The sequence below is a fragment of the Lates calcarifer genome, linkage group LG9 (assembly GCF_001640805.2).
Source record: "Lates calcarifer isolate ASB-BC8 linkage group LG9, TLL_Latcal_v3, whole genome shotgun sequence".
Lineage (NCBI taxonomy): Eukaryota > Metazoa > Chordata > Actinopteri > Centropomidae > Lates > Lates calcarifer.
In genome coordinates this window covers 21,856,549-21,874,557 of record NC_066841.1, presented here as the reverse complement: position 1 = coordinate 21,874,557, position 18,009 = coordinate 21,856,549, and the positions used below count along the sequence as shown (strand labels likewise).

General features: G+C 40.2%; 1 protein-coding gene across 2 annotated transcripts; it reads right to left on the bottom strand.

Moving 5' to 3' along the window:
* Positions 1-1,410: 1,410 nt before the first annotated feature.
* Positions 1,411-17,704, bottom strand: LOC108900751 (excitatory amino acid transporter 1). 2 transcript variants are annotated; one of them, XM_018701961.2, is made up of 10 exons: positions 15,931-17,704; positions 12,521-12,660; positions 12,261-12,398; positions 11,104-11,308; positions 10,961-11,003; positions 7,151-7,431; positions 6,823-7,056; positions 5,260-5,454; positions 4,992-5,126; positions 1,411-2,530 (listed from the first exon to the last, which is right to left on the bottom strand). In XM_018701961.2, exons 2-10 carry the CDS (start codon positions 12,657-12,659, stop codon positions 2,320-2,322), a joined length of 1,581 nt encoding a protein of 526 aa, XP_018557477.1. In that variant the 5' UTR covers position 12,660; positions 15,931-17,704; the 3' UTR covers positions 1,411-2,319. The 2 variants fall into 2 exon arrangements, with proteins under 2 accessions (XP_018557477.1, XP_018557475.1); XM_018701959.2 differs by having other exon boundaries at positions 12,521-12,663; positions 15,931-17,703.
* Between the last annotated feature and the right edge of the window lie 305 nt (positions 17,705-18,009).

Sequence of the window (18,009 nt, the reverse complement as noted above, 5' to 3'; positions counted from 1 at the left end):
ACCACTGATCATCAGTGGGGACAGTGTGGAGAGGGTGACAGACTCCACATGAGAGTGTCCACATTGAGGAGGATCTGACCTGGAGCGTGAACACCTCTGAGCTGCTGAAAAAGGCCCAGCAGAGACTGCACTTCCTGAGGGTGCTCAGGAGAAATAACATCACCCAGAGACTGCTGGTATCCTTTTATATTAAGGGATTGTGCAGTGAGAACAGAATGTGTGGTGTGTGTGTGTTTGTGCTTGTTTTAATCTATTTTATATATTGTTTCTGTCTTATTTATGTATATTCTATAAATAGGAAAGATGCATCGACTGGATGGCATTTTTAATTTCGTTGTACATGTGACAACGACAATAAAGATATTCTGACTTCTAATTCTGAGCTTGAAAAGGGCATAATAACAGGCTGCACCATATCAGTCACACTTTTCGCTCTTTGCCCCTTGACCATGTCTGGAATCTGACAACCACCTATAAGAGCCTTCATGGATGGCCTGACTGTAACCACTACATCAGTCATAGGCAGCAGGTGGATCCTTCAAGGCCTAGAGAAACTCATCTCCTGGTCAAGGATGAGTTTTAAGGCAACAAAATCCAGGTCTAGTGCTGAGGAAGGGAAGAGTAGTGGACCTAGTTCTGGTACTCAGTCACAGGAACCACCATCACTGCCAGATCATTGGAGGTAGCAAAGTCATGCCTCAGGCAGAGGCTGCTGGTGGGGTCAAGTCAGAGGCAAGGAGCGGCAACGGCTGATCCTGGAGGAAGTCCAAACAGGTGTGGAGGAGGTCCCAGCCAGCAGGATGGTGGGACTGGGACAGCAAGGAGCATGGACAAGATGGGAAAATGTTCTGCAGTGAAAGATCACATGGTTCAACATCTGGTGAGCGGAATACCATTGCATAAGGTTCTTGGTTCAAGCTGTATATGACACCTTACCCAATCCAGCAAACCTCCAAGTCTGGGGCAAGAGCAAAACACCTACTTGCCCTCAATGCTCTGGAAGAGGGTCCTGGGAGCACCTTCTCAGCAACTGCCCAAAAGCTCTGGGAGACGCTGTCTGATGTTGACAGAACCGAAACACTTGATGACCCCAAGTCACATCACTGATAATGCGTCCCAGCACATCCACAAGGTGTATTTTTTATCTACAGGAGGTGACATTTCATACATTCATTCTATATTTCCATATACTGGGCTCTAACATATTCTGCATCCCCAACCTTTACAGTAACCACAAAGAGTGATCTAGCAATACCACTGTCTCTGGGTTCTGGAGCATTTAATTTAATACATTAGGATAAAAACAACCATTCCACTGGACTGTTGTCAGACTATTCTAGTATTTTGTTTGTTTTATTTAATCCACTGAAATGACCGCTGACATTTCATGTAAAGGAGAGACAGGCAGGAAAGGCTTTTTTTCTGTTTATTTCACTGGAATTTATAATAAAGAAAAACTAATACAACTTGTTTCACAAAAAGCTATTGAGTTTCAGTCAAGTCTTGAATATCAATTTCACCCCTTCATAAAGAAATCAGAGACTTTAACATGTATTAAACATCCAGCATATTCACTTGTCTCATATCTACGGTAAATGAGCAATATTGGTAAAAAGATCAGCAGGTCACACAACATCAAAATGTAAAGACGCATCTGCATTTTTAATTCTATGTGTGTGAAAAAGAGTCTGTGAATGTGTACCACTGAAACATAAAAATCGTAAAATGTCTAATACACTTGTAATAACCACAATATTAACCGGCTATTGTTGGGAAAATGTAGATAAAATCTGAATTTAAGTTGATTTATTCATGTCCTGATAACAAAAGTCTGTCTATATTAATTTCTTCAAAAGTAATAATTTTCCTCATGATGACAAGAGCATTTGTAGCCATTAGCCTACTTTCCAGTTTAGTGATCTTAGATGCTCTGTAGTTAATTAAAAATAAATCAATAAATGAATAAAGAACTGTCACTTCAGTTTCTAAACCCTTCATCCAGAATGCACTGAAACCCACTTTCACCTCAATGTGTGTAATATGACATTATACTAATATTAATTACAGTAGTAAACATACAAAACAGAAACTACCAGTCCTATTTGAAACACAAGAACTTGATCTTTAGATAGAGGAATGTAAGGAATTCATCACGTCTGGGACATGACAAAAATGTAATATTAACAAATCAGTAACAAAGTGTGGGATAATGAGAGTAAAACCATGGTTGATAACAACATCTCACTATTAGGTCCTTACTCCCAAAAACTGCTGCATGTTTGTGTGTGTTGACAGATGTGGCAGATGTTGAGGGTTGAACTACATGTTTGATTCACTGTGAGCACGTTTATCATTTTCAAAATCACTATCCTGGGAGATGAGCTTGTAAGGTTTCTTCCTCTCTTTCTCCTCCAGAACTGAGTTTCCCATCTCCACATCTCTGCTGCGGAGCTCGTGTCGAGACAAGAACTCAACGATGCCAGCTCCGATTGAATCCCCCAAAACATTGGTGGTGGTACGTAAACGGTCCCTAAAAGAAAAAAGAGGAGAAGAGAGAATAGAAGAGCAGGAAAATAGAAAACATATGTTTGGTACAATGATGACATTGTTTTATGAAACTGAAATACGGTCAAATCATTTTCACAAGTCACAAAACAAAGCAGCATTTGAAAGGTTAGATAGATTAAAGTTGCTTTTAAGCTCCATCCATTTTTTGCTGCTTATCCGTTAACACTTGAAAGCCACTATGTAATGAATTTTCATGTTTTGTTGTCTATAGAAAGACAGAAAGACTGAGATAATCTCAGTGAAAATTGGAGCAGTGTGTGTGTTTCTCCCACATTGTTTGACACAGTTGAACATTCATTGCATCTCCAGAAATGTGAACATTATGGAATAAGAGTTGTTGCAAAACCTTGGTTAAAAAGTTACTTAAATAATAGGTTTTAATAAGTAAAAATCAATAATACCAAATTGCATTTAAAAAGAGTAAGCTGTGTTGTTCCACAAGGGTCGATATTGGGAAGTTATTTATACTTCACTTAAATGATATACGTACAGTATCCAATATATTGAAATTTCTAATGTTTGCAGATGATATAAACTTATTTTGTTCATGAGATGACATAAAATAATTATTAAATACAGTAGAAAGAGAGTTGACATGACATGACACATATAGAATATATTAAAAGAAAATTAGTCAAATCTATTGGTGTTCTCTATAAAACAAGTATTGAATAAGATATGTCTTTATATAATGTACTGTTCATATTATTCCATATGTCATATTGTCTTGAATCATGGGGAAATGTATATAAAACAAATACAGACCCTATAATTAAACTTCAGAAAAGAGCTATTAGATATTGATAGATATTAGATATTGTGTATTTAAAAACAGTGAATACATAATCAAACTGTATTGTAGTATTCAAAAATGTTTTAAATAAGAAATATAATTATAATTTAAGAGGGCTGTTTAAGCTTCGAAACATGTAAAGTGAGAAGTAATGGTGAAGTGTAGGTATGTTTCAGTGTTGGGGGTCAGATTGTGGTGTCGTCTTAATGATGAGATTAAATTGTGTAGGTCTTTGTTCAGTTTTAAAAAAGCTTTACATTCTAAAAAGTACCTCAACAGGGTTTTCTGCCAATCAAAATTGCTGTCCAATATTAGTTTTTTAAAATGTTATTATTATATTTGGTGCTATCATACCTCACCATACAAACAAGATTTTTTCCTTCTTAACTGCATCTTACAAAAGACAATAAATACTGTATGATTCTCATCACCGTCACTATCCCTTATATTGGCAGCTGTTTTCCAAAACTCTCTACACAGCCAAATGTGCACCAACTGCAAGGCACTAAACAGCAGCCACGGTTAGAGACTAGCTGATGAGCATAGTGGAACATTTAGTAGCTAAGTGCCAGATATTTTCCTAGAACTCTGTGATGGCAAAAAACCACATGTTGCATTACATTCATCAAGACCTTTCATTCAGATCCATTCAAGATCTGAATGGATGCCAAAGTTTCTGTTTTAGCGTCTGCTGCTGGGTGTGTGAGTAGGAAATTATATTCCAACATATATCCACATATATTCACTCTGTGATGTTTGGAGGAGGAAAGAGAGCAGGAAAAGACAAAGTTGAAGACAGAGTGCTGCTGGAGACCATAGGCATGTTGTCATGTCAATCGTGAGGAAGCACATGAAAAAGCTCACCAGAAAACTGGGACTGAGGCCAGCGGAAGCACTGTAGACAAGGAAAAGTGGGTCCTGAACTTGTTGGAATGAGAGTTGACCACAATGGAAACCAAGGTGTTAGAGAAAGGACTGAACTTTGCTATAACACCTGAGCAAATTGCAGCAGATGAGATCATCATAGCCACAGAGTCAGCACTTCAGCACTTCCCTCTAGCCTGGCCTAGTCTGGAGGGAAGTATCTATGTTATCTAATTTTCTAAAGTAAGCCTGATTCACTGGAGTAAACCTGACTTAACCGGTAATCCTGCTTCATGAAACACTCCTCAGGTTTAGAACATACACACTTTTGTTAGAGGCTGTACTTTCTTCTATTTGCTGAAGAAGGGCCTGAATTAGCAAGGCTTCATGAAAACAGACCATTCATATTTGGTCCATCCTAGTTAAATGAGAGAAGGGTTTCTTCTTATTACCCCAGTTAGCTGAGTAATTTCTGGGAAGGGTATTCTAATTGAAATGATTAATTTGGGAAACCTAATTATGTTTCTATGTTAAAACTCATTGCAAAAACTATTCAATACAAAAGCAAAAATGTAGAACAAGACTCCAGAGAGACAGGAGAAGTGTGTTACTAGGTGGTAGTAGATTCAGAGCTGCTTTTGACCTTAAAAATGACAGAGATGATTCATATAGGGATGTGAGGTACAGTACATGTCACACACTTATGTTTGAGGGGATGCTATACTATATTATTGTTCACAGGTTCATGATGTACCAAGCTACTCACAGAAACCAATCAACTGCAATGATGAGGGTGATGTCATCAGTAGGAAGTCCAACAGAGGTTAGTACAATCACCATGGTGACCAGGCCTGCCTGAGGAATGCCGGCAGCTCCAATACTGGCTGCAGTTGCAGTGATACTTGATTGAAGAGAAACATACAGGCAGATGAAACAATGTCTGTTACTGCTGGGACTTTTCTTATTATTATTATGATAACAGCGGGTTTTTGGCTATTATTATCCTTTTATTATCATCTTTTTAAAATTTTTACCTTATGGTGATGATCTGACCAAAGTTCATCTCCATATTGTTGACCTGAGCAATGAAGATGGCTGCCAGCGCTTCATACAGAGCTGTTCCATCCATGTTGATGGTGGCACCCACAGGCAGCACGAAACGTGTGATTCGCTTATCAATTCGGTTGTTTTCCTCCAGGCATTTAAAGGTGACAGGGAGGGTGGCAGAGCTGGGAGAAGAAGGAACATTCTCACATTTTGGGAAATATGTTTTAAAGGTGGAAATTATGAGTCATTTGGCTTGAACAATGTCTTTCAGCTCAGTTCAAATATTTGTAGTCACTGACTTTCAAGCAATCATATCACCATTCGGTCACCAGTGAGGAGCTCCACTGCTAAAACCTACTGATTCAGTCAGTGTCAATGGAGCTTCAGTGTATATTTTTACCAGCCATAACAGTAGGTGTGTGTGTGTGTGTGTGTGTGTGTGTGTGTGTGTGTGTGTGTGTGTGTGTGTGTGTGACTTTAGTTGGTGCTGCAGATGTTTGTCTGTCTGTCTGTCTGTGGAAAGATTTTGTCACTGCAATCAAAAATGTGCGAGATACAGTCACAAAACAGGGGTATATAATATGTGTAATGTAATAGGTGTATATAAGAAATCAAAATGAAGGCCAAATTTAAAAAATGGGTGTAGTCCAAGCAAAAATGCTGAATGTAGGGGGTAGGAAGTAGAAAAAGGGGCCATTGATGCAACACTTTATGCTCCCGGCCCACATCCATTTTTTACTGGACCTCAGTTTAAATAATTCACCTCCACTCTTAAGACATTAGATAAAGCTAGAGACTGTCTTGTGATGAGATCACAGTAGCTACAACATCATTCTGACCCATGAGTACTCAGTGATCATTACTACGTCATTTCCAGCCATGACAGTGTGGCTGGTATTGTTTTCACCTTTTGACTGTGTTTGTGTGTCATCATGGCAAAATGTGATCCTACAGACAGCTACTGTAGCAGGAACTACCACTGAGGCAGTTTTGAGTATGGTTTGAGTATAGTGTTGGCAGGTGTTTGTCTGTCTGTCTGTCTGTCTGTCTGTCACAACACAACCATGCAAGTTGGCAGTCATGAAACTTTACAGATGTAAAGAAGAGCTGACTTCAAAGATGGGTGTCATGGCTGGTGTGATCCTATTGCAAAATTGTCTCTGGTAAGATTTGTTTGTGTATGTACTTAACACCTCTAATGTCTGTGTTTACCACCAGATTCATTCCAATGAAATAAATGTTTTTTTTCTTCACTGTGTGTTGTCTGTTTTACATTTAGCTTAGCTTCACACAGACTGGAAACAGGACAAAACAGCTTCCAGCAACTCCTAAGTTGTCTTTGTTAAGTTGTATGTAGGCTATACAATATGCTGCCAGGTTTGCTAATCCCAGTGAGCCATGGGCAAAGCTAGATCAGCTGTTTTGACATACTTGCAGTCTTTGTGCTAAAAACTATGCTAGATAGATAGAATTCAACTGCTAACAAGAGAATTTTCTGCTGGACAGGGAATAATTGTGATTCATTTGTTGAAGTATGGTAGTGGACTCACCTGGAGGATGTCCCCAGGGCTGTTACGAGAGCTTGCAGGAGCCCAGCAATGAAGATAAAGGGGTTTTGTCGAGTGATGACAAAATAAAGAGTGGGAAGAATAAGAACGGCATGAATCAGCAAGCCAATGATGACTGTGATGGTATACATGCCTAACTGGCCACCCATCTGTGTCAGATCATCCATCTCCACAATCTTTCCTGCTATGAGGAACAGAATACCAATAGGAGCATACCTGGGAGGAGGAGAGAGACAGTGAGTTATGGAACAGAAATGTGATGGTAGCATTTGTTCAGCAGGAAACACCTTCCCTGAAAGTGAGGTCTTACCACATGATGATGGCAACCAGGCGCATGATTGCTTCATTGAGACTGTCAAAGAAATCCCTCAAGAGCTGGCCCTGCTCCTTCATATTGCCAATTATCAGACCAAAGCACATGGAGAAGACCACCAGCCCGAGGGCATTGACCCCATTAACCTGACCTGGCACTGGGATCACTTCCTCCCGGATGATCTCCATGACCTCCTGGGTGCCATTGGTTGAGTTGAAGAGGGTGTCATTCACCGTCACTGTCACGTGGACTGCTCGCTTTCCATATTTGGTTTTGAACTAGAGAATGACAGAAATAATGGACTGAGGTTATACCAGTGGAGTCTGGTAAGGCTGAGCCTAGTACAGACCACTGTACAAACCTACATCTTCAGAATCTGGTACTAGTACTTTTTTTTTTTTAACTGGGGATGGATGCAAATGTTTCCTACTAGTTTAATGCTACCCTGGCATGTGGAACCATAATGTCAAAAAATAGGGATACTGCCATATTCATGCTGGGTTTGTGGGTTTGATGACAATGCATGCTGACTTGGATCAAATGGTCAATATATTTGTCATACACTACACAGCTTGTTTTGGCTCAGTGCACATTATGAACCAATTGCTTTCAGTCTTATTCGTAAATGGAAAACATCATGAGGTCAAGGAAAGGCGTGTAGGAGAATTGATAAGGACTTACAAAAAGAGAACCACAGTATTTAGAGAATTCGACTGCACTTACACTATGATTTTTGTAAAGCAACTTTATTTATAACACATGGAAGACGTACAGTAACAAACTCAGTGCTGTAAGCTACAATTGCATAACATTTCCTGTCCAACAAATTGAGCAACAAAATACAAGTAGACAAAGTTGAGCCATTAAAATAATGCTAAGAGAAGGAACTGTGCAAGGGTCCAGAGTAAGTGATACTCATACAGAAAGATATACATGTGCGTGGATCTTCTGCTGTGAAACTACAATGTGGATTTAAACACTGTTGCTGCAAGCAATTATGGAAAAGCATTCTCTCCTTTCATAAGGAAGGTCCAGTGTATCCTATGTTAAAGGAGATAAGATAGGAAGCACTGAAGCTCCTTTCCTTAACATTTAGAGAGTTTGACCAGCTCTTACCGTGCCTGCCACTGAGATATTCGTTCATTCACTCTTTGATTCCTCTATTTTTTTTTTTTTTTTTTTTTTTTTTTTTTTTTTTTTTTTTTTTTTTTTTCTCCTTCTCATCATCTATATTCATTCATCTTCATCTCTTCACCGATTGTTCCATCATTCATGTTTGCAGGATAGACAGTCTTGATTCCCTTATTTCCCTCTCTATTCATTTAGATAATTACCTATTAGAACACCATATATGGAAGTCAGGCTGTCTGCATTTCCGCTCTCCACTAGTACTCCCCTTAGCCCCCACCCCTTCACTGAAGAGTCCATGCAGTTGGGCTGGGCTCACATTCCTCCATCGTAGAGCCAACATTGGATCAAGGCAGGGCTTTGCATCTATTGTGGCAAGGCCAGTCACTTCACTCTCTGGTTAATCTGACCCTCCTCTTCTTCTCTTGGTGCCATATCACTCCCTGTACCCCTGCATATACTGCCATGGCCTTCATGACATTACTGTAAAAAACAAGTATCCCCTTCCTCTCATTGACTCTGCCTTTGAGCTCCTTCATAAAGCCACCTCTCCTACCCCTGCTCTGCCAAACAACTTAACTCCCGCCAGGCTTGACTCCCCCTGTCACACCCCCGAAGTCATCCCACCAAACTCTGGCTGCATTGATGTGCACTCTGCCTATTCCCAGATATCCCTGGTCCCACATCACCATATTTTGTTACTGGCCTTCCTCTATCTGAAGGTAACACCTCTATCCTGACCCCATTTTTCCAAAGCTGTGCATTTTATGTCTCTCCTGAAGATACCATCTGCCACTGAGACTGTGGACATCTTGGTGCTCCATGTGTTCTGACTTCACAGCATTCGTGGGGACTTCATGTCCAACTGGGATCCAAAGTTCTCCTCCCAAGTATGGAACGCTTTCTTCCAGACTTTGGGTGCCACCATCAGCCTTCCCCCTGGTTACCATCCACAGATAAACAAAAAGATGGAGCGGGCCAGGTAGGATCTGGAGTCAGCTGTCTGTAGCTCGCTCAGTCATCCTCCTGGACCTCACAAATGCCCTGGATCTACAGGTATGTCCCCCTTCATGGTTCCTCTGGGCTTTCAACCATCCCCTTTCCCAGCACAAGAGGAAGAAATGGCAGGGTCATCTGTGCAGGCTATTCTCCATTCAGATTTGGAAGGATGCTTGATCTGACATGTTGCTGATAGTCAAGAGACTCCTGCACCCACTTACCAACCCAGACAGACAGCATGGCTTGGCTCCTCCTGTGACCTACCCCTTCAGGTGGCACCCCATTACACTGGCCCCTTGAAGTTTAAAGAATTAGTCAGTGCTGTCAACCCGCAACATCCTCCTCCATGAAGATCCACCCAACATTCCATGTGTCCACTTTTAAGTCTGTATCTTAGACTCCCTTGTGCTCTTCTACCAATGCCCCTCTGCCTCTCAGATAATAGACAACCACCCAGCCTTCACTGTTTGGTGACCTCTGGACATCTGCCACTCAGGCCAAGGGTGTGTGCCATGAGATTTCATTCCGGATTTTTCCCTCATCCATTAATTTTACCAAGCCTGGTGGGGTGCCAGGAGACACCCATTGAGGGGGAGGATTCATGTCTCCACCTCCACTGTGTGTGTGTGTGTGTGTGTGTGTGTGTGTGTGTGTGTATAAAAACTCTGGCTCTTCATCCAGTCTGGTTGGTTGCTCAGCCAGATTCAAAGATAGTGACTATCATCATCATCATTACGACTACTGGATTTTTTCCTTGTGTTTTTCTTTGTGATCTCCAGTGTTCACTTCTGTGCCAACTTCACTACATTAGCCCATGCCACCTCAGCCAACAAATCTCCAACCTGCAACCATCAGTCACAGCCAGCCTCATCCAATTACATTCCTCATCCACCTACCTGCCCCCTGTCAACGCCTGCCTCCATCTCCTCTATTAGTGCCAGTCAATTTCTCCAAATAAATCCTCCATCCTCATCCACCTGATTCTGTCTGTGTATGCTTTTGGGTTTGAAACAAACTAGCAATAACAGCCAGTCAGGTTTTAATCTTGCTCATGCAACTAGGATCATTGTTATGGCAAAAATTAGACACCAGAGATGTTGGAGTCTCATATACTGTATCATTAAGATCCCTGTTTGGGTTTAGTTCTTCAAAATGACAAAAAGTTTAAACTGCGCTAATCTTTTTTTAATATTGTCGGGGGAGGGGAGCTAAATGATAAGGGTAGGGAGAGAAAGAGAGAGTTTTCGGACTAACTGTATTGACTTTGTGTTCAGGTTGTGTTCTGTCTGAAAAAAAATTTGAGCTGTTGGCTTTTGGTAGGGCAGGGACCTACTCAAATTTGGTTTGGTCAGCCCAAAACTAAATTTCAGGCCCAGTGATGGCCTTTTCCATAGCACATCATTCATGCACAAACTCTGATGGGCAGATTGCTGAACCCACTGTGGTGGGAAATCAGTGCTTTGTTGTTATTTTCTAAATCCATGACATCATTCATGCTCTTCAGAGGATAAACTATTTGTTAGGTACACTCAGGCTGCTAGTTGGCTCAAAAGAATAGCAGAGAGGTCAGCATATTTATTTTCTGGGGTGTAATGAACCCTGCAGCTGCTTGCCAAAAGACTACCTTTTGTGAGACTTCAAAGTACTGCAGATTTAATAAATATTATTTGTAAAGCTCACCTGCTGTGTGCAGGCTTGGACCAAGTTTGGTGGAAACATATTTCTGAAATGAGAAATCACAGTGATTAAAAGATCATGTTGGCCATTTACTGTCAAACTTTGTGAATATGTTGCTCACATTTCTTTACTCATATGAAGGCTACCTGATCAGATCTAAGAAGGCATCAGCAGGACTGACTTGCTCTATTGTCTGTTGCTTTCCAAACTCATCTTTTGATCCTTTTCCTGGGTGGATGATTAGGACAATAATGATACCAATGAAGACTGCAATGAAGGTTGTTGTCATGTAGTAAATCACGGCTCTCATTCCCATCTTTCCTGAGGCTTTGCTGTCTAAAGCTGCCATTCCTGAAGGACAGAGGATGGAAATGTAGTTGGAATCTGAGTATTAAGACATGTTAAAACATCCCTTACAAGCAAGAAAACACTGTCAGCAGCAATTCATATGGTGACATATTCTCTGTCCTGTATATTTTTATATCAGTGGGCTGACTGTGGATTAATTGTGTAAGTGTGCATCAGGTGGTTCTTTACTACTATAAAGTTCCATTAATATATTGGACACTTTAAAGTGGATTATACTTTCAGTTAATGACAACTATCTACAATTTAAGACTACAGCATTCACAAATATTTGTTGTTTTTTCTGTTAGAACATAAGAGATTATGAAACAGAGCTTAGATATTTTGTTCGTGTGCCAATCTTCAAACTGTTTCAGAACACTATGGCTCAAATACAGCGTATGGCTATATAACAGTGTTGAGCATTAAACAATTTACAAGAGCAACTCTAAAGATTTAGAAATCTTATACTGAGGAAGAAAATAGTTTTGCACACCACAACCAACTGTGATGCAGAGTTACACTGTGGTACACTGTGAAGAATTATATTGCATTGTGAAAATAAGACAAGAGCATGCAGGAGAGGTTAGATTCTACACAGCAGGATTTCCTGTCAATCATTATTAGTCACTCCCTAACACCTTATCCTTTAGTCAGTCAGGAAAAATAGTTAGTCACAAAGAGATTGTTTAAAAAATAACCATGTTCCTCTCTGTTGATGACTTGACAGGAGGTTGACCTGTTAACAAACTCCAACCAGATTTTCTGTGATTTTTGTTGCATGTTAAACAGACAAGACAAGAAGCAGTACCCTCACTAATTGGAAATCCATCCTGAATCTGAGTCACAAATGCAAACATTTAAAAAAGATTTAGTGGCGTGGCTAAAGGCCGGGCATAACACTAAAGTGACAACTAACCAAAAGTGGTGAGAAATCAGTTTCATGAACAGTATGCACCTGTTATTAGACTGGAGATCAGCAAGGGCAGAACAAGCATCTGAAGCATTCTCATTAACAGCTCTCCAGGGAAGGAGAAGTATTTCACCTCTCGATAGGTCATCTTATAGGGGCGGAGTGCGAATCCCAAAACAATGCCTGCACAGAAAGCAATAGGGTGGGCCTGTATATTATGTGTTTGTTTGTCCATATTGCATTGACAATACTCTGATTAAATGAGGTCTTAAATATTTCCATTTAGCTTGCAGAGGCATACACACCTACAATAACTGCCCCGACTGTAAAGAGCACAAAGGCATTCTTCTTGAGGAAAGCCTGGACGTCCTCTTTGGAGATCTCCTCTACTTTCCTTTTTGCCTTCATGGTGCGTATGTGAATGCCTTCCCTGATACGCTGCATCCTGCTGTAGTAAACCAACATATGTTAATTACTGAAAAATGAAAGAATGAAAAATGAAAGACTCACCAGCAGCAAAACTTCAGGTCAAACTCAGGTGACTGCAGTATTTATCTGAAGCCTTTGGTTTTAAAGGGATGGTACAGATTATTTCTAAGTAAATGGTAAATGGACAGCACTTATGTAGCACTTTTCTAGTCTTCTTGACCACTCAAAGCGCTTCACACTACAGGTCACATTCACCCATTCACATACATTCATGGAGCACTTCTAAAGATACAAAATGCATTCTAACACATTCACACACCGATGACGCACATCGGGGGCAAATCAGGGTTCAGAATCTTGCCCAGGTACTTCGACAGGTGGACCGGAGGAGCCGAACCACCAACCTTCCAACTGGTGGGCAACCGCTCTACCTCCTGAGCCACAGCTGTCTGCCCTAATACAATACTTATATATATGTCCAATTGTACATTGAAAGTGTTAAGTTGTCATAATTAATCCTAGCTTTTAACTGCTGACTGGAAGTGATCCTTTAGAATATGTCAAAATCCACAGTCTTCATTATGTGCAAAAACGCATTTTAAAGTTTATCTGAACTGACTAAAACCAGGCTTCAGCAGTCTGGTTTATTTTCATTTTTAGTACAAAGTTGCTTCTTTGGGTTTGCATGGAAACTGTGTCTTTGCTGAGCTTGTGGAGGGATAATTCATGGTGGACACAGTGTGTTTCTGGAACCACGGTGTGCTCAAACTGAATGTGAAAGGAATTTTTGTTTCTCAAGGTGTTGTGGTGATATGTGTTGATTAAGTTAGTGGTGAGATGATGAAAAAAACAAGAAGTCCAGTTGGAGGAACAGGTCCATGAATTTGAAGGTTTGAAGAATGCCAAAAGACTACATGGTGCTTTAAAATATGAAGAAGAAGGACATTACTGCTCTGGAAAGATACAATGGCAATCATTTTATCTTTTACTGTGATGATTGTGAGGTTGAAATAGTAGAAGCAGTCATGTTACAAAGTAATCTAAGAGGAATGTGCACTTGTATGTATTTGATTGTCCAGTGCAGCACCTTACAAGATGACGTTGTTTAACTCTCTGATTACAGGTGAACCAAGTTCAGCTTTGTCCTTTTTTAAAGGAAAGACTGGAACTGTTTATGTGACCAAAACATGAAGCTTGGTTTGCATACCCTGGTTGTCATGAATAGTCCATGAATAGTGTATAATGTGAATATGAGTGGAAAGCCCCTTAAACAATGATGACCTACATTTTGGACAAAAGGGTATGTTACATTACAATCATCATTAAACAAGCATAAAATGCAGGTAAACTTTTTGCTATGGAAAAATTCAAAGTGTCTACTTTTGCCTGAATAAAGCTCAAATATTTTGTCCTGCCCTTCATTTCATACAGCACTTCTGCCCGTACTGATGGTTCTGTTTTACATTGACATTGATCACCATACCTCCACAGTCCTCTCCTACATCAATTTCTGCATTGACATTGCAACATCAAAGAATCAAATTAAAGTGCTCCCCAACCAGAAGCCCTGATTCAACAGCAGAGTGAGAGAGCTGCTCAGAGCCTGGGACACAGTGCTGAGATCAGGGGACAGAGAGGAGTACAGGAGGGCAAGGGCCAACCAACACACAAATCACAACTGCAAAGCGGGAATACAAACAATGCATTGAGGACAACTTCAATGGAAACAGCCCCTGCGCAATGTGGCAAGGTGTAAGGAACATTACTGGCTACAGACAGAACAACAGTAACCCCACCTCAACTGACCCCTCTCTCCCAGACCAGCGAAACACCTTCTTCGCCCACTTTGAAGACTCCAGCTCCAACAATGGACCGGACCCACATAAAAACATCACCTCTCCAGAGAGCGACCTGTCACTCACTCTCCTGACATACCAGTAAAGAGAGCACACAATATCAACTGCAGTAAAGCAACGGGACCTGATGGTGTTCCAGGACGAGTGCTGAAGGAATGCGCTGAACAGCTCGCTTCAGTATTTACACACATTTTCAATCTTACACTACAGGAAGGTACTGGTGTGAGTATGTGTTGGTATATGTGTATATATATATTTTTTATCTTCTTTATTTATTTTTTAATGCTGCTATTTGGAGAGGATTGCTCCAACAGAATGTATACATATATATCGCATACAATAACAATAAAGATCTATCTATCTAAATTCAGCTTATCTGTGATCAGGGGCGTCGCCAGACCCCTTTTACTAGGGCATGTCCTTCAGTATAAATGCCACGATGAATTCTCCACAACAATAAATATTTAGTGGAGTAGAGTGGCGCAGAGTTAGACTGTAAATGGAGCCCGTTTTACTGTCTCCTTATTGCTGTTCATCAAGGAAACAGGAGGAAAACAAAGCAAAACAAATCTTGCTAAAATGACTCTAATTTTGGAGGAAACTGACTTTATTTGCCCAGCTCAGACTGCTGACACCTCAAACTTTAGGAAGGAATTTTGCTCAGAATGAAGACTGTGGATTTCATCTCCTATGTCTTTGATATACACATTAGTCACATTAGGAAGGGACCACACCATTGTGAAAAGGATGACCACTTACAATGACTCTTTAGACATAATATATGGGCATGTGAGTATTGTATCACCATAGACATGAAAAAATCCACAGCCTTTAATATCCACACATGTAACTTAGATTTTCATCTTTGATTTAACTCCTGTGGAACAGCCTTTCATGAAACCAACATTTATAAAATGAAGTTATTATTTGACATTTAATTTAATTTAATAAGTACACCATTATAGGACAAAGAAGATAGGATAAAGAGGACATCATACAGTCACTGGAGGTTTAAATCAACAAAGTATTCATTCAGTTGTGTATAACAGCATATATTTACCCTACTAGGAATGAGATTTTCACTTTTTTTCCACTGTTGTGACCACTACAAGTTCACATGTGTTGTTGTGGAGGCAGATATCTCAAAACTTGGACAAATACAAAGATGATCATTTTCATCATAATTAGCATGTTTTAATATTTTCACTTTCTTTGACCTTCTTAGACTACTCATACAGTATATTTTCTTTCTACTTTCATTGGAAAAGTAAACCAAAGATATGCAGTCACTATTAGAATAATCCAGTTCTTTTCTATACAAGAAAACATCGTCACCACCTTGTCTATCACCCAGTGCAATTAAATCAGCTGGTAACCCCAGACTACTACAGAATGCTACTAGAGAACAAAAGGGCTTGTTCATCACATACCTCTTTGGGCTGGTGTCTGCTCTTCAGTTAACACTGCTGAGAGTTGACCTGGCAGCCTTGTGGAGCAGCAGCTGAGCTGAGTAAGAAGTGCAAGAGTTTTGTTGGAGCTTCTGGGATTCAGGAAGACAGAGTGTCTGGGAGATGAAACTCTTAAGTGAAGCACCTTGCGTGTGCAGGAAAGAGCGCTCTCCCACACCTACTGTAATTGGAAAAGAAGGGAGGGGAGGCTTCCAGAAGAGACACGCAGAGAGGGAGGGAGCGAGACTAAGAGGACAAATTAGAAAATGGTCATCCCATAATAACACAGTTAGCCCTCTGACACAGTTTCAGGTAAACCCAGATCTATGAAAAGCTTTGATGAGAGTTATCATGAAAACCATCAAAGAATTATTTGTTAGGAGAATGATCCATCTGAATCAGATATCAACAGCACTTCTCGGCTCACTCTCTCCTGTTGTCTTTGTCTCATTTCACCTTCTTTGCTTTTCTTTTTCTTTCTTTTTCACTTTAAACTCTTTAAAAACACACACTTTCTGTTTGCTTTGACGGAGTCTGCACATTGTAGAGACACATCCAGAATTGTTTCTGGCATGAAAGAATAACCAAGCTTAATTGATAGGTATCATCTCACTGGGGAAGTGTTATAGTTTAAGTTAATTCCACAGAGTAAATGACAAACCACAATTAGCTGAAAAAAGTAGAACTTGTGCTGTAATAAGTGACCTCACTGTATGGAAAGATATTCCCTGATGATGTTGAATATAATTAGCAAAGAATACCCCTCAAATCAGGTCACATAGCCTTTTACAAACACTGTTCCCCGGTCACTATCACATTAATGAATGAAATATTTCTGTAGACATTTGTTAGACTGTAGACCTCCTGCTCCACCTCTACACTGTAATGTTGAAACTATCATCACATCATCCATAACAGTCTTTTACAGATAGTCAGAGGATTGTCAGTGTCAGATTGTCAGTCATTCAAGATCACTGGCACACTTCCAACAAGAATAGCATTGTGCCAGAAACCAACAGTAAATATATGCCATTGCCATTTAGTGGATCTGTATGTGTGATGAGCTGTGTTCACAATATTATTGCTATCTGCTGAGGTTGTTGATATGTAATGCATTTCTCTGGTGCTCCCCTCTGGTCAAATGCTCATAATTTAATGAAATAAAATTTGCTGAACACATTCATGCTAATGCAGCATACAGCATACATTCTCCACCTCTGTGTATAACGTAGGAGCATGGCCAAAACAACCTATTAGGAAGCCTTAGGATAAAATGTAAATTTTGACACAGGACATCCATGAGTTCGTATTGTGCTTTAGTTGTGTAAATTACCCAAAAATTACCAAATTAATCAAATAACCAAAAATCCATTTGCAAGCAGTGGACCTGGGGCTTTTGGGGACCTGACGAAGGCCTGATCCAGTGACTCAGTTCTGCTTTGTCCTAGCATCAGTTTGTGATGTGGACAGAGTAAGTCCAGCATGATCCCAGGCAACTCTGTAGCAATACTACCTCATGAGGTTTTCTGGCACAGGCACAGGAAGAACATACAAACCCAGGTGAACCAGGGTTTGAACCCAGACCCTTCTTGCTGTGAGGTGACAGAGCTAATCGGTACACCATGGTGCCCTCTAACTGCTAAATCTTCTATTCTATTTTAAAACAGAATCAGAGGGACTTACAGCCATTCTATCATAATGAATGCTAGAAGCAAATTGTTATACCCACAAGAAACTACCAGACATCACTGCAGTTTCCTTGCTGTTCCACTGCCGAGGACTAATGTGTCTTGTACTTTATTCAGGACCCACAGAAATTTAACCAGTTGTATGAGGATCGTCTGACATCTACTGGCTTCAGATTTATTTATTAATGATGTGATTCAATAATAGTTACAGCAGCTGATTTATTAAAAACAATTTTAAATGATTTACCACCAGACAAAAGAGCAGCTTCTTTCCCCAAACCATTAGCAGCTGACCTGAATCACTCATTTCATACCCCACTGCACTCTATGCACATTGCCTGTCTTTCTTGGTGTTTATATCATCCAGTGGTGG

Coding starts and splice junctions, on each gene's coding strand:
- LOC108900751 (XM_018701961.2), bottom strand. CDS start 12,659: ATGCAGCGTATCAGGGAAGGCATTCACATACGCACCATGAAGGCAAAA. Junction 7,432..10,960: donor TCCAAGCCTGCACACAGCAG/GTGAGCTTTACA, acceptor GTCATTCTCTAG/TTCAAAACCAAATATGGAAA. Junction 5,455..6,822: donor GCCCTGGGGACATCCTCCAG/GTGAGTCCACTA, acceptor TTCTTCTCCCAG/CTCTGCCACCCTCCCTGTCA.